The sequence below is a fragment of the Balaenoptera ricei genome, chromosome 2, assembly GCF_028023285.1.
Source record: "Balaenoptera ricei isolate mBalRic1 chromosome 2, mBalRic1.hap2, whole genome shotgun sequence".
NCBI lineage: Eukaryota > Metazoa > Chordata > Mammalia > Artiodactyla > Balaenopteridae > Balaenoptera > Balaenoptera ricei.
The window spans coordinates 180099853-180115936 of NC_082640.1; the positions used below are offsets into that span (position 1 = coordinate 180099853).

At 37.7% G+C, this 16084-nt stretch overlaps 1 protein-coding gene across 3 annotated transcripts in view; it reads left to right on the plus strand.

Annotated features, from left to right (window-relative positions):
* Positions 1-16084, plus strand: part of VRK1 (VRK serine/threonine kinase 1) — a 75516-nt gene that overhangs the window by 17995 nt on the left and 41437 nt on the right. For 2 of the 3 annotated variants that reach the window (XM_059915854.1, XM_059915855.1), the window contains exons 2-3: positions 7295-7382; positions 14066-14230. In XM_059915854.1, the coding sequence (XP_059771837.1) occupies position 7382; positions 14066-14230 (166 nt within the window). In that variant the 5' untranslated portion in view covers positions 7295-7381. The remainder of the gene's footprint in view (positions 1-7294; positions 7383-14065; positions 14231-16084) is intronic. The other variant, XM_059915857.1, reaches the window with a different exon arrangement.

Here is a 16084-nt window from a genome sequence, read left to right on the forward strand (position 1 = left end):
TGGAGGTTCACTTCTAAATTCTCATGGTTTGTTGTGTTACATTTGACTCTTATTTTGTTAGTGTTACTAAGGGTACCATACAGCTGTGAATATTTTTCATACTTTTATTGATATGCCTGGTTCTCTGAGTGAAACCAGGGGACTGATTGGGTGTCCCTAACAGAACTCAGAGTTAACCTTCCTGTGTCTCAGTTGTTTGTGTTAAATGGTATTGGTAGTAACTCTACTTTTATTCCTGTGGTCATCCTTATAGTTCTGTCTCAACTGTAGGATTTGTGGGGACAAAATGAAGTAAATATGTGAAGAAGGCCCTGTGTATTGTTGCGAAGTGGCTATATAAACTCAAGATTCTGTATTTTATTTTTCATATGATTTCTTAGCACTAATCCAATGCATTAATCAACTTCTGATTAGCTGGCTCATTTGTAAGAGGACCGTCCTTAGATGTATTGCTTTCAAATTGTTCACAATGTAATTTAGCAAAAGAGGCGATGAAGTTCTTTATTGACTGATTATCTCCTATTTGATTTTATTCTTTGACTTACTGTAGATAGGCAGGAAGCCATTTACACCAAAATATGTAATTACTTCTTTTTTTAAAAAATTTATTTATTTAATTTATTTATTTTTGGCTGCGTTGGGTCTCCGTTGCCGCACGCAGGCTTTTCTCTAGTTGCGGCGAGCGGGGGCTACTGTACGTTGCGGTGTGCAGGCTTCTCATTGTGGTGGCTTCTCTTGTTGCAGAGCACGGGCTCTAGGCACGCGGGCTTCAGTAGTTGTGGCTCGCGGGCTCTAGAGTGCAGGCTCAGTAGTTGTGGCACACGGACTTAGTTGCTCCGTGGCGAGTGGGATCTTCCCAGACCAGTGCTCGAACCCATGTCCCCTGCGTTGGCAGGTGGATTCTTAACCACTGTGCCACCAGGGAAGCCCTGTAATTACTTCTTATTTTCAAATTAGTTTGAAATATGAATAAATGTTTTTGGCCTGGGATATGATGGGATGGGAAAAGGGTGTTTTTTTGGGGGGATCCTTCTGAATTGTTCATCACTATTTTATATTTTTTACCCAACTTCTAAAATCCTCTAATACAATAGAGTTGTATGTAATAGAGCCCTTACATTGAAAATGAATGACTTAATGAAGAAAGGAAGATGTACCAGAATACAGTTGGCCTCTATATCTGTGGGTTCTGCATCCACAGGTTCAGTCAATGGTGAATTCAGCTAACTGCAGATCAAAAATACTTGAGAAAAAATTTCCAGAAAATTCCAAAAAGCAAAACTTGTATTTGCCACATGGACAGTTATTTACATAGCATTTACATTGTGTTAGGTATTATAAGTAATCTAGTTAGGATTTAAAGTATGTAGAAGGATGTGCGTAGAATATGTGCAAATACTCTGCCATTTTATATAAGGGACTTGAGTGGATTTTGGTATCCAAGGGGGTCTAGGAACCAGTCCCCTGAGGATACTGAGGGATGACTGTATCTAGACCAGTGGTCCAGGCTGTGCATCACAACCCCCTGTGCAGGATTAAAATAGAAGATGCTGGGGCTCTTGTGGAGTAGGGCCTTGACTGTTTCAGCGTTCCGCTGGTACCCGTGATGTACAGCCAGGATCGAGAGTTACTGCCTCTGACAACGCGTAGTTATGTAATCGAGTTTATGCTTTTGCTCTGAACTTCCAGGCACTCACTGAAAAAGGGGAAACAGGAGTTTCATAGCTCTTAATATCTTAAAAACTTGCATCACAGGAAGAGGCACTTTTTTCCCACCCTGAAACAAATAGAGTTGATGTGTACAACCGCTCACTGTCTTTAATAAATAGTTTTATCAGAGGATTCAGAAACATTCTTTACCTGGAGGGCTTTTTATTGACCCTTGTTTGAAGCTGATGGTATAATATTAAATCATAACTGTGTGATGGTGTTTTTGCATGAAGCTAAGTGCAGCTTCTTGAAGCCAAAGGTTGCGTTTTGTTTGTGTTTGTATTTCCAGTCCCTAGCACAGTTTCCAGCACATATTCTGGAGGTGTTTTATAAATGCCTTTGGAATAAATGAGTTCAAATATTTAATTTCCTGGTGAACTAAATTGCCATAAAGATAGAACTTAGAAAATCTAGAATATGAGATGATCAGCATGTTTCCTAGACCATCTGTCACTAATATTGATTGTTTCTACTTGGCACTGTAGACTTGTTTTTCTGGGGGTGAGTAGCTTGTGTAAAGTTAAAAAACGTTTAAAAAACCTCTTATGTTCTTCTGTACTCCTCTCTTTAGCGGCTTAAAATCAGTTCAGTTTGTAAAAAATTGACATCCTTACTATTCAGTAAGGATGAATGCAGTCAGCGGTTATTCCAGTAGCAACGCCATTGTAATAACTGGTAGCTGTTTCTGCCTTGCCCCCTTCCAGTCTGTTTGACGCATCAACCAGAGTGATCCTTTGAAAACCTAAGTCAGAGCATGCCACTTCTCTGCTCCAAACCTTCCCACGATTTCCCATCTCACTTAGATTCAAAGTCAGTGTCCTTACAGGGGCCTGCATGTTGGACGTGCTGGCCACACCTTGCCCTTTTATGTCTCTGACACCAGCTAGTGTTCTCCCCGGGCTCATTCTCTGCCAGATGCACCAGCCACCTTGCTGCTGCTAGGACAGGCTGGGCATGTCCTGACCTTAGGCCTTTGCACTTGCTGCTGCCTCAGTGTGGGGTGCTCTTCCTCTAGATCACTGCATGGCTGACTTCACTCACTTTATTTACACGTCTTTGCTTAAATGTCACTTTCTTGTGAGGCTTTACCAGATCATCTTTTCGGTTTCATCTCTGCCCCCCCACCCTTGTCCCTGCTTTATTATTTTTTTCCTTTAGCACTTATTACCATTGGACGTAGCTCATGTTTTAATTTTGAAAAAAATTATCTGTCTCTCCTAAACAAAGTATTAGCTCAACGAGGGCAGAGATTGTTGTTTGATTTGTTCACTGCTTTATTCCCATCTTCTAGACAGTTCCTGGCACAGAGTATGTGCTCAATAAATATTTGTTGAGTAAATGAATTAATGAAGCGGACACTGTGAATTGTAATAATATAGAATTCTGTGGGATTGAGTATTATTTTTATTTTAAATTTAAAAGGAGGCATAGAATGGTAAAAGTTTTATATTTCTTGTCAAAAAGTTGCAACCATCTAATCTAGTAGCACTACCAAATAACTTAAAGGGAGAACAGGGCCTAGTCCTATCCTGTACTTTTGAGAAATGGAAGCTGATCCATTATAAAACCATTCCTACCTTGAGGTGACTTTAGTGACAGTGGCACTTAAGATTTTGGTAATCGTGATATCAAGTTTAACCTATAGATGAAATGGATTTTGAGGATGGAATAATACACGTTAGCCAGAAATATAAAAAAAAGTAAAAATTTTGGTGAGAAATTGGTCAGTGGGAGAATTCTTCTTGAGTGTTCAGAGTATGATTTTCATTTTGATTCATTTTGACTTCATTCTGATTCATTTGAAGGACTGTGAATTAAAATGCAAGTATAAACTCGTTCCAAATATTATGTTTACCCTTTTGCTGAAGTCAGAGTCCTTATGGTGGCTCCCGGGGCTCCACTTGATCTGTTGCTCCCGCGTTCCCTCTCTGACTTCTCCTCCTCCTTTCCCCTTGCTCAGTCCACACCAGTCACACTGGCATCCTTACTCTTCTCTGGTTGTGGGGCACGCTCCTAACTTAGGGTCTTTGCACCACTCATCCCTCTGCCTAGGATATCTGCCCCAGATACTCACGTGGCCTCCTTCCCATCTTTGCTCAGATCTCACCTCCTCAGTGGGGCTGACCATGACCTCTCCGTTAATACTGCACGCTGCCCCCGGTCACCTTGCACTCCCCATCCTCTATCCCCTCCCCCTAACCTGCTCTACTTTCTTCTTTTTTGAAACATAGCATCTACATTCTCTAAAATATTACCCATTCTCTGGAACTTACCCATTATGTTAGCTTTTATTATCTGTGTCTTTCTTCTAGAATATAAGTGTCAAAAGGTAGGACCTTTGTTTTGTTCCTTGAAGTATAGCTAGTGCCTAGAACAAGTGCTTGGCCTGTGGCAGATTATCAATAAATGTTTGCTGAGTGAATGAATGAACAAATCATTACTCTTCTTCATAAGTTCACATAATTCACAGTTAACCTTTATTTACTGCTGTGAAAACAAGTAGATTTATGTAATTAGCATGTATAAGAACAATCTTTGAAATAATACCACTTGTATTTGTACCTCCATGTTATAACATGAGTCAGAATTTCCTTCCTTTTTAAGGTGCATAATACTGTGTTGTACATCTGTACCACATTTTGTTTATCCATTTACCCGTGGGCGGACACCTAGGTTGCTTCCACATTTTGGTGGTTGTGAATAGTGCTGCTCTAAACATGGGTGTGCACATATCTCTTCGACACTCAACTCTTTTCAGATCTGTTAGCTTAAAGGAATATTCCTATCAATCAATTATATTTTCTGTATATGCCTCCATCTTAATTTTAAAGCTATTAATTTTATTTCCAGAGGTCTTAATTTTATTTAATGGCATGTTTTTCTTTTATGTAATTTATTCTTATAGAATGTGTATTTTGATGTATTTGGTGTAAGACCATGTACGATGGTCTGCATTTTTAGCATGATACAATCCTGGAAAACTATACATCAAAAAGTGGGACAAAATGCTTGAAAGAATGAGCTGTTACTCACTGTTGTGTCTCCCAAAATACCTAGACTGTGAGTGGCCGGAAACAGTAGAGTGAAAACCAGTGGAGTGTTGTATTGTGAAAGCAAAAGGAAGAGAATGTTTCAAGAAAGAAAGAATTAACAACAGTGTTGAGCACTGCTGGGAAATGAGCGGAGCCAATGAGATGATTCGTCAGGTTGTCGGGTTTAGTGCCCTGAGCAAGAGTAGTTTGAGTGGACCTGTGAAAGGAGAGTCCAGATGGAGTGAGTTGTGGGGAGACTGAGGAGAAAGGACGTGTTCATAAGTACAGCTTTGGTACTGAAAGGGAGAAGAAAGTTAGGATGATAGTGGAGGGGGATTAAAAAACATTTTTTTTCCCCAATGGGCAAGCCATGAGCATATTTAAAAGCTGATGGGAAGGATCTAGTTGAGGGAGATGTTGAATATTTGACAGAGGGGTTAATTAATAGTTTATGTCAGGACGTTGCGGGGGATGGGATGCAGGTGAAGAAGGAGCTGATGTTTGATGGAGGAGGAGGGCTTCCCTAAACTGTGATCACAGAAGGAGGATAGAATGGATGTAAAGTTAGGCCTGAAGTGGGTGCAGGTGGTTTGTAGGTTTGAGTCTTGGAAAGATAAAAGGAATTCCCACTTGAAGTTTGTGGCTTTTTTCTCTAAAACAGCAGATGAGGTCATCTGTTGAGAGTTATGAGTTAGGAGGGGGAATTACAGTTTTGAGGAGAATAAATAGGGTTCAACATGGATTTCAATTGCTGGGCTTTTAAAAGGAATGGCATTATATATTAAGGATAAAGTTAGATGTCAGGTACTTGAGGAAAAGAAACTTAACCTTTCTGCTGTATAATTTTACGCATTTATTGAAATCCTACCAAGTGCAGTGTATTGTAAGACAGCTCTCTTACCTAGTGAGCTCATAAACTTACAGGGAACATTTATCAAATGCAATAAGAGGTAAGAACAGTGCTGAAGCTTCAGAGGTCCTATCTGACTGCAGAAGAGCTAGATCTTACCTTTGGTAGTGTATATATGTCCGTGCCACTCTCTCACTTTGTCCCAGCTTACCCTTCCCTCTCGCCGTATCCTCAAGTCCATTCTCTAGTAGGTCTGCACCTTTATTCCCGTCTTGCCCCTAGGTTCTTCATGAGCATTTTTTTTGGGAAGCAGCCGCATAGCACAGGGAGATCAGCTCGGTGCTTTGTGACCACCTAGAGGGGTGGGATAGGGAGGGTGGGAGGGAGGGAGATGCAAGAGGGAAGTGATATGGGGATATATGTATATGTATAACTGATTCACTTTGTTATAAAGCAGAAACTAACACCATTGTAAAGCAATTATACTCCAATAAAGATGTTAAAAAAAAAAAAAGAGAGAAGAGCTAGATCTTTGCATATGGAAAAGATTTCACCAAGTGTAGATTGGGGAGGGTGAGAAAGTGCTTTCTACTACAAAGAGTGCAGCTGAGAATATGCTGGTACCATGTTAATGGCATGGTGAAAATTATCCTTGAATCACTGTGTCTCTATACAGTTTTAAAACATCAGAGAAGCTTATGACTTTAAAGAAAATTTCATAAAAATATATGACCCCCTCAAAGGAACTTATGTGCATACCTGTTTTAGGGAAAATTTATGACTAGTCATCCAGTATGTGACAGGATTATACAGCATTGTAATTTCCCAGTTTGGGTATGATGAATTCATAGAGCTCATTAAGGGTAAGTGGCATTATTTGATTCATTCAAGCTTTTTTCTCTCCTCAGCAGAAGATTAAAAAAAAATATTCCAAACTTGAATCCAGGACTTGGAAAATGCCAGTTGTCTAAATACAGTACCATATTGTGATAAATATAGCTATTGGAATTTTAAGACTCTTTTCACAAAACTTTTAATATTCACAGCAGAACTTTTTTTGGAATGTTATCTGAAAAACAGAGGACCATTTTATTACCAGAGCTGACTATTAATTAGGGTATTGTTTCAGATATAAAAGTTGATCTGCCACTGAAATTCTATTTGAATATGTATAGTTCCAAGCTTGCTTTGTGTATTTAATAACTTCAGTACCATAATTACTCTGTTTACAATTAAATTTTGGTGAATATGCTAATATGGGATATACCAGTGAGTGATTTCAGTAAAGGGCAGTGTTGATTTGCATTTTCATGTGCTTTTCACTTGCATCTGAATTTCATTTAATATCAGTGGGAAAAGAAGTGGTCAGTTTATGTAATGGTCAGTGACGGTAAACTTCTTTTGCTTGAAATCTCTCTGTTGGATTGGCCGTCATAACCTGCTTTGCTCCAGGTGGGCAGGAATTATGCAGAAAGATTTAATTTGGTAGAGATTTGTGCCCTCCATTTTATTCTTTAATAGAAACCTTAATGTAGGTATTGGTTTCATTATTAGGAGAAACCTATAATGTACTAAAGCAATCGTTTAATTCCAATGAGTATTTTAAGTTCTTTACTGAGGTAAATGTTTATGGTCATGTTATTTATTATAGTTTTTGAGCAAGGACTTCTGGTTTTAAATAATTCTCCTTTCTTCTTTTCAGAAATCCTCTGAAAAGGAACAAGGAGATTGAGACGCATCGATTTCATATTCTCTGAAACTCGGAGACTTCTTTTACTCTGAACCAGAAAGTAAGAGGGGCTGCCAAGTGCAGTGAAGGTCAGATAGGGTTGTGGGAGGATGCTGAAAGGTGGCCCTCTCAGGTCTGAGACCCATCTCAGACAAAACTGGCAGAGTAGGGTTCTCCAAAGCAAGTGGCCCACCCCGAGGGGCACAACCAGTGGCCTTTGTTGGGGAGAACAGGAATGGGTGTTGGCAGAAAAGGGCCCTAGGACACTTGATGGCATGATGAAATGTTCTGTATCTTGATCAGGGTGGGTGGTGCTCAAGTGTGTATGCATGTGCAAACATTTGTCAACCTGTGTATACATTTGTGCAGGTTATCAATTTATTGCTTCTCAACTCCAAATACACTTTTTTTTGATCTGTTGGTGATACTTGAACTAGACCCTGTAAACATGTTTTCCTCTCTGGCACAAGGTTAGGTTAGTCAGTAGAGGGTGAGGGACAGACACTGCCAGGCAGAGTGGGGAAGGGGCTTCTCTTGCTGTTGTAGCGTGCTTTTTTTTTTCTCTCTCTCTTAAGGTATGGATGCCAGCGTGCTTACTCTCTGTGACTTTTCTTTAGTACCCTGGTAGGCAGTATCTTGCTTCCCCCAGGACCCCGGCGGGTGGATTCCTGTGGACCAGCTGGCACCCCAGAGAACTCTGCCACTCGGTGGGCTGTAGCCACAGCCTTTCCAGTGAAGAGTTCATTTCTGTGTTCTCTCCCTTAACCTTGTAGATAGTATCTGCTCCCTGCCTTTTCTATTCCTTAGAGTTCTCTTTTACCCCTTTTAATAGTCAACCACCTTTTAGAAATTAATAGTTTTTTATATTAAGTGTTCTTGTTTAAGTTACTTGTGCATTTTTTTTTTTCTCCTGATTGGACCCTGTTACAACACTTAAGGTTTGCGTAATTTACTGTGTTAATTTTACATAAATGAAGAAATAGAATGAAATAAATCATAAGTGACGTGAACATACAGTTTAGATATCCCCCAGACTGGGGTATGGAACATGACCAGATCCCCAGAAACCTTCTTCTTCCAACTCATAGTCATTTCCTCCCCCCAGTGGTTTCTGCTATTTGACTGCTGTTGTCACAGATTAGTGCAATGGAATCATGAATGTCTCGTCTTGTGTCTGGCTTCTTTTTTCAACATAGCATTGGGAGGTTCATCTATTTTATTATGTCCATTTTCCTGTTGATGGACATGGGGGTTTCCAGTGTTTCGCTATTTTGAGTAAAGCTGCTGTTAATCCTTTTGGTGGACATGTTTTCATTTCTCTCAGGTATGTACATAGAAGAGGAATTGTTGGGTCAGGTAGCAGCTACTGCAAAACAGATTTTCAGAATGGCTGAAACATTGGCCCATTTGCTCCACATCCTTACCAACACTCAGTATTGTCAGGCTTTCAGAGTTGAGATATTCACAACTTTTAAGGAATAGGTAATTCAAATGCTGTTTAAACTCTTTATATTGTGGTAAGAGAAGAAAAACTTCAAAAGTGTTTTTATGAAGTGAGCATAATATTGATATCAAAACAAATAAATATGTTAGAAAAAAGAAAACTACAGACCAGTCTTACTTATGAATATCAATTTTATTCCTAAATAAAATATTCGTAAATAGAATCCAGCAGCACACTCTAAGAATCATAACCTTAATCAGGTAGTATGTTTTTTTAAAGGGTGGTTATCATGTTAAATTGCCCTGCATAACTATGTGGTGTTCCAGCTGCATTTGTTTAAGTCTTTTGTGTCTCTGTACATTTTAAAAGATGAGTTATTGACCAAATGCTTATTTATTAATCCACTGCCATTGCCACCCCCTTGCATCCAGCAGAAGCCAGCCTCAGAGCACTGACACGGCTGTCGGTTGTCCGTGGCCAGCCTAAGATTGTAGGGCTGGCAGAAGGGAGGCCTCCGCATCTTTTTTCCACAAGAAGCCACTTGTGGAAAGGGAGGAAGGGAGTTTCATTTAGGGGCATTTTAAAGAAAATTTTGTGTTGTAGCGGCCTCTTTCTACCAGAGCAGCAGAGTATATTTCAGTGACTTCTTCACATTCATGTGGAGTAGATAGAAGTGTGAGGGAAGTTTTAACCCAAGCATAAAGTTAGTTTCAAATAGTAATTAGTAAACCAACATTCCATTCCATTCCAAAGAAAGGTAATCTAGGACCCACATTGTAACAGTTTATATGAACTTTTTCTGTACTTAGTTTACTTGGGTTGGTTTGATATATTTAAGTTCCTCAAACACTTGTGGATCTCCCTAATGTGTATGGAAGGCTGACTAAAAGGGAAAAAAAAAAAACTGGATTCCGACCTCATATCTTATACCAATATAAGTGTAGACAGATAAAAAATTTACCAAGAAATTTTATGAAACCGTAAAATAACTAAAGGAAAACATGGAGATGTTTGAAAAAAGAAATTTGACTGGGAGAGGTCTTTCTAAGGATGACATAAAACCCAAAAGCTAAAAATAAACAGTATTAAAAGATAAATAAATTGGAAAAAGTATTTGCAATGTAAAGAGCTAATTTGTTTAATATATATAGAATATATAAGAAGGTGCCTATAAATAAAAAAGCAAAAGGCTACTAATAGTTCACAGGAAATGAAGTACAGATTTTACTTTGGAGACTTTCTTTTTTTTTTGGATGTGTGTGATTGGACAAGCTCATGGAGTATGAAAAGATTTCCAATTGTGATCCTTTGGGGATTGTTAATTATAGGAGCAGTAATTTTTTAATGTTTAAAAACCATAAAGTATTTCACAGTACAGAAAATCTTATTAAGCAAATATAGACTGAATGAATTAGAAGGTACTTTTATAACCACCACCTATGTCAAGAGATATTACTGAACCCACCATGTGCCCCATCCTAATCACAGCTTTCTTATGTTCCCCCAAAGTAAGTTCTAGCTTTTATGGTAATCGTTTTCTTTTCTTTATAGTTTTAGCACTCAAATGTGCATCCCTAAACACTGTGGTTTAGATTTGCCAGATTTTGTTAGATATGTTGTTTTAAGTGTTTTTAAATCTAGTTTTCTTCTCCCTCATCTCTTCTTTTTCCCCCTTTATTTGTTGAAGAAATGGTGTTATATGCACTGTAGTGCTTCCCACAGTTAGGAGTTTGCTGATTACATTCCTGTGTCACAGTTTATCATGTTCTTCTGTTCCCTTCATATCCTGTGAATTGATAGGCTAAATCAGATTCAGGATCCGTTTATTTTTTATTTCTTATTTCGCAGGATAACTTTATGGGTAGTGGCGTGTTTTTTTATCAGGAGGCATATAATGTCTGGATATCTCATATTTTGATGTTAGTAGCTATCGTTGCTCAATGTCTGGATCCATTAATGCATTAGGAGGTGGAATTAGCATTAAGCTAAAACCATTCTTACTCACTTATTAGCTGAAATTTTTCTATAAGGAGAAATTTCTCTTCATCTTCTATTTGGTTACCCAGTGGTACAATTCATGTAAGAAAGAAAGGACAGATGCTGGATTCTTTCCCTTTATTTACCGGTTTTCAAAATTGAGCGGTTTCCTGTTATCCTCTAGAGGTGACCACTTAAGTTTTCTTACTATTATGAACTCTTGGATTTACCCATTTTGTGTGTTTCAGTCCATTATGGTTATATTTATTGACTCAAATTGGCTCATCTTTGGTAGTGGGAACATCTTTCAAGTTGACTCCTTAGACATATTTGACATAACTCTAGTAGTTTTTGATAGCTTCCTTGACATCTAGAAATGACGAGGTGTTCCAGGTTTATCTTGTACATTTCCAGCTCCAGACCTGGAATCAGTCGTTTATTCAAGGAACCTGGTTTCTTTTAACAGGAAATGGTATTTCAGGAATACCGTTTGGGTACTAGGGATGCTCATTGCTACTGGGTTGTTTATTGTTTCTAAGCTTTTTTTTGTGAATGGGGCTAGGAAATACAAAGGGGTGTGTGTGTATGTATATATATTCTTTCTGTAAAAGATAAAGTACCTTCTGAATTAAAGAAATACTTCCAAATATAATCCTACCTCTTCTTTCAGCTGCATCCTTTTTCTTCCATATCTGAATCCTGATTTTTAAGGACACAGTGATGATAGAATTAAAACATCACATAATTATTCATTTGCATTATTCCACATCTGTGACCACAATAGCTGTAGTTAACAAAACTAAGTATCACCACAGTATGATTACTGGAAAGTTGATTTTTTTTTTTGCATGTTTTCCCATTTTTTGCGATTGTACTGTGTCCACATTGTCAGAACATATACCCATTATCTATTCTAGCCTCTCCTTTATAACCCTTGTTGAAACTCAGTTCTACAAATAAGTATCTATTTACTGCTCACTGTCAGTTCTTATAGTGGCTTTTCTTTAGTCATTTTAGATACCTGAGGCTTGTTCTCTAGTAGATTCTTATTCCCTTTTCCCTTTTCCATGTTGATAACACTTTGAAGTCTTTAGATTTGAAATTTAACTGAGTGTAGACTCTTTGGTTCAGGTTTTCTTTCCTTGAGTCTTAAATATGTTACTTCCTTTTTTTTTCTGACATAAAATGTTGCTGTCAAAGTGATGACAATATGATTTTACTTTCCTTACAAACTATCTTTTTTTGGCCTGCATGCACAAAGAATATTTTCTTTTACTATTAAGTTCAGTGATTTTACTAGACTAGGCTGTGTCTCAGTGTTGGTCATTCTGGGTTGATTAGTATGTGGTGTGATCTTTCACTTTGGGGTTTCACTTTTTTTTTTTTTAAGTTCAGGAAAGTCTTCTTGAATTAAAGCATTTAAACTGTCTTAATAAGGAAGACAGTTCCTTCTTACAATAAGGAAATCATCAAATAGGAGATTACTCTGATGATTTGATAAAGCTAGATAAAATTTAGAAGGCATTCATTTTAGTATTTGGAAGTACTGTGTGTCTTAGTTATTTCTTTTACTCAATCTACTGTAGCTTTAAAAGTCACCTTTTTTGGTGTTTTGAGTCTGGGCTGTCATGGTTACAACTGAAATTCCATTCAGGAAAGTTTTATGATGATTACAAACATTAAGAGAATTAGTTGATATGAAGAAATAACGGACACATTCATTTTGAAGATTCTTTTGTTAACTTAGAGAAGATTTAGACAATGAAGATGCATCAGTATTCTGTAGGAAAAAGTTAAATTTAAAAATCCCCAATAAATTAATAAAGAGCATTTGCATAAATGGAGTTTGTGTATGTGGAGTGATACGGGTGGATATTTGCTTAAAAAATTTCCAATCTAATGTAGTATGTATGTATTTAGAATATCTAGGCTCAAAACCAAACTACTTATGTAAATTGTCGGATCTTAACAGACATCTTTCAGCTGAATAGCCATTTCAAATGTTGCTGGCTACCTTACAACTCTTATCACCCTCTTTACTGTATCTCTAATACAGTTTTAGGGAACTATAGGATCCTAAAAACTATTTGTTTTAAATCTTTTTCAATTAATAGATTAATCTGAGAGTTTGAAATCACACACACCACACACACACACAGTCTGGTTCATGCTTTCTTTTCTTCAGTCTTAAGTGTGTTACTTCCTTTTTTTCTGGGCCACTGAGTTCATACCCTTGCCCAAGAACTTGGCCCTTACTCTACAGCTTGCTAGCCTTGCTGGCCACCATTCCTCACCCACCCTTCCTTCACTCAGTGAAGTAAGTTATGTCTAAGGGCACTTAAAGCCCAGAGAGAAGTGACTTGATCAAGATAACCCAAAACTGGCCTCACACCTACACTCGAATCTAGGTCTTTCATTATAGTCCTGTGCTCTTTTCGCGGTAAAACACTGCTCTCCATGAATGCTATGCTAAGCTTCTCTGTTAGTAAGTAAAGTAAATAGGAATTCATCTCCAAAAGGATAGTTGGTGAGAAGGGAAACATACAAATGCTGGATATCACCAGCTTTGCCTTTTCTGTGAACCCAAATGACTATAAACAGCCGTAATTTCTCCTGGTCACTCCTTCATTATGGTGACTTTTGTAATTGTGGGTCATGTTGGTGAGGCTTTGGAGCCAGGGAATCCTCAGTGCAGATTTCTGTTGTTCGGCCACTTAGTAGGTATATGACCTTGGACAGGTTTCTTAACTTTGCTGAGCCTTAATTTCGTCATCTGTAAAATGGGGATGATAATGTAATCTTCATGGAGTTGTGAGGATGGATGGAAGCCTATGTGTAAAGCATCTACTATCTTGCCATAAATACTCTTTCCCTTTCCTCTCATGTTAACTGTCTTGTGTTTTCAGTATCTACTGTGTTCTTATCCCATCAACATTGACCTTCGTAAACTCCTCATTGCATTTGTATAGAGTGTGCATTCTAATTGGATGTACCTTTCCCCCTCAGCTTCATAGAGCAATTCTTTTGTTGTTGTTGCTAAATAGCATTTTTAGTCATAGATGATATTAGACCACTGGAACTTTAAATATTTTCTTGAAAGTAATTGCATGGATCATTTTATTTATTGCTTCCTCTCCTAAGTTAAGAGATAATCAAAAGGATTGAGCACTTATAAATTAGAATTAACAGATGTCCTTTATTTAAGTTTTGGAGTAAGTAGGAATTTGAATAGCATCTTTGTTGCACAGAAGCTTTCCTTAGTGAAAAGGTTTTCAACACTTCTAGGATTATAATCTTGAATGTTGCTTCGTTTTGTATTATAGTGAAAATGCCTCGTGTAAAAGCAGCTCAAGCTGGAAGACAGGGCCCTGCAAAGAGACATCTTGCAGAACATTTTGCAGCCGGGGAGATAATCACTGACATGAACAAAAAGGAATGGAAACTAGGATCACCCATTGGCCAAGGTGGCTTTGGTTGTATATATCTTGGTAAGTGTATGACTACTTCTAATTGTCAGTCCGAAGATGTATATGCTTTGTTATCAAAATATTGATAGTTTCTTAATTGCATACTTTTACAGAATGCTTCTAATAATCTACGGTCAACATAATATTGTATAATTAGGCAAAAATGCATCTGTGACCTGGGAGTGGAGAAGACAGTTGATTTAATCACAGTAGAAACAGAGGATAAAATATCTGTAATATTGTCATTAGTGAGCATATGACTTTAGATTTTTAAGATATTCTATATAATATTAATCTCCTTTGAGACCCAAAGAAAGCCATACCTTTCTTTCCCCACCTCCACCCAATTAGGATGTATTCCCTTTGTTTTGGTTTAATTCGGAGATTTTCAGATCTTTAATAGGTATGGATTTACCTTTTCTTTTTATACAACCCTAATAGTCATCATAGTGGAATTTAGGAGAATGATCTAGAAGTTGCATATTAGGCCTGAAATGTGCTATTTAATTAGCATACTTACCCTGAAATCTGAGGGGACCCATCGTGGAACCCTGGGATTCTGTAAGTTAACTAATTGGTTGATTTAAAAAATATTTTACGTGATTACTTCTAAAGCTGTCTGCTTCACCAGGAATATTAGTAGTGATACAGTGCATTTCATGATTGCTTTTGATATTTCTTTCTTACTTTTCCGTTATATATTCTTACTCCACCTCTAATCTTGATTTAATTATTTGATTTCTGCCATGCGGTTTATAAAATTTTATTTTTAGCAGTGAACGCTTTTTTATTTTCAAGCAACATCTTAACTTAGAATACTAATATTAATACTAGATTAGCGTCATGTGAAAACTTATTAGAACTGTACATTTTCGGGTCCCACCCCAGACCTACAAATCCCCACCTGTAGGAAATGTGATTGAACAAGCCCTCCAGGGGATTCAAATGCCTGGGAAAGTTTGAGAACTGCTGACATAGATGAAAGAGCAGCAGCTCTTACTCAAGAGGGGTCTGACTCAACCGGGACCGATGGGCTATAGTTGGCTAGCTGCAGTCTCTAGAGGTATGTTCATGAAACATAGTTTAAAAACCAGCGCTTTACTGTATTTTATAATCTCTCTAGGCTAGTGGCACCTGTCTTTGGGGAAATAGTTGTTGATTCTTTAGTTTTGTTTGGAACCAAACCCATTCCAGTGAACTAGGCTATCTGACTTAAGCCGAAAGCCCTCATAAATCATGAAAAGTTAGGGCTATATTAGCCAGGTATATATATTTTTGACCTTGTGATTTAGAGATGGCAGATTATATAAGCTGTCCCTACCACAGGATGTGTGGACTTAGGACATCCTATATTAGGGATGGGAACTTGTCTTAAAGCAAGTAAATTCTTCATTTTGTATTAGTTAGTTTGCTTTTGTAACCTTTGGCAAATTTGCAGCTTGCTTTGCATGTGTGCTAGCTGTTTTATTTGTGTTTGTATTTATCATCGGAAAGTGCCACCTAATAATATTTTTTAAATCTAATGGTTTGACAAATTTCTGGGACAAAACTTTGCTTTTTAAAAACTGGATCGATCAACCTGGAGAAGGGATTTGCTTTAATACTGCTGCCTCCACTTTATCTCTCTGTGCCCACTGACACCAAAACAGCCATATTCAAGATCATCAGCAATTTCTAATGATAATTTTCTGCTAAAAGGTTGCTTCTGAATTTTGTTTAGATATTTTCTGCAGCATTTGATACTGTTTATCTTTCTTTCACATAAAAATTGCTTCCATTGTCTTTCATGATAACATACTTTCACCTCTGTTTTTCTCCTACCTCTCTGGATATGCTAAGTCATCTTTGTAAGTACTTCTGTGTTCTCCAGCTTTC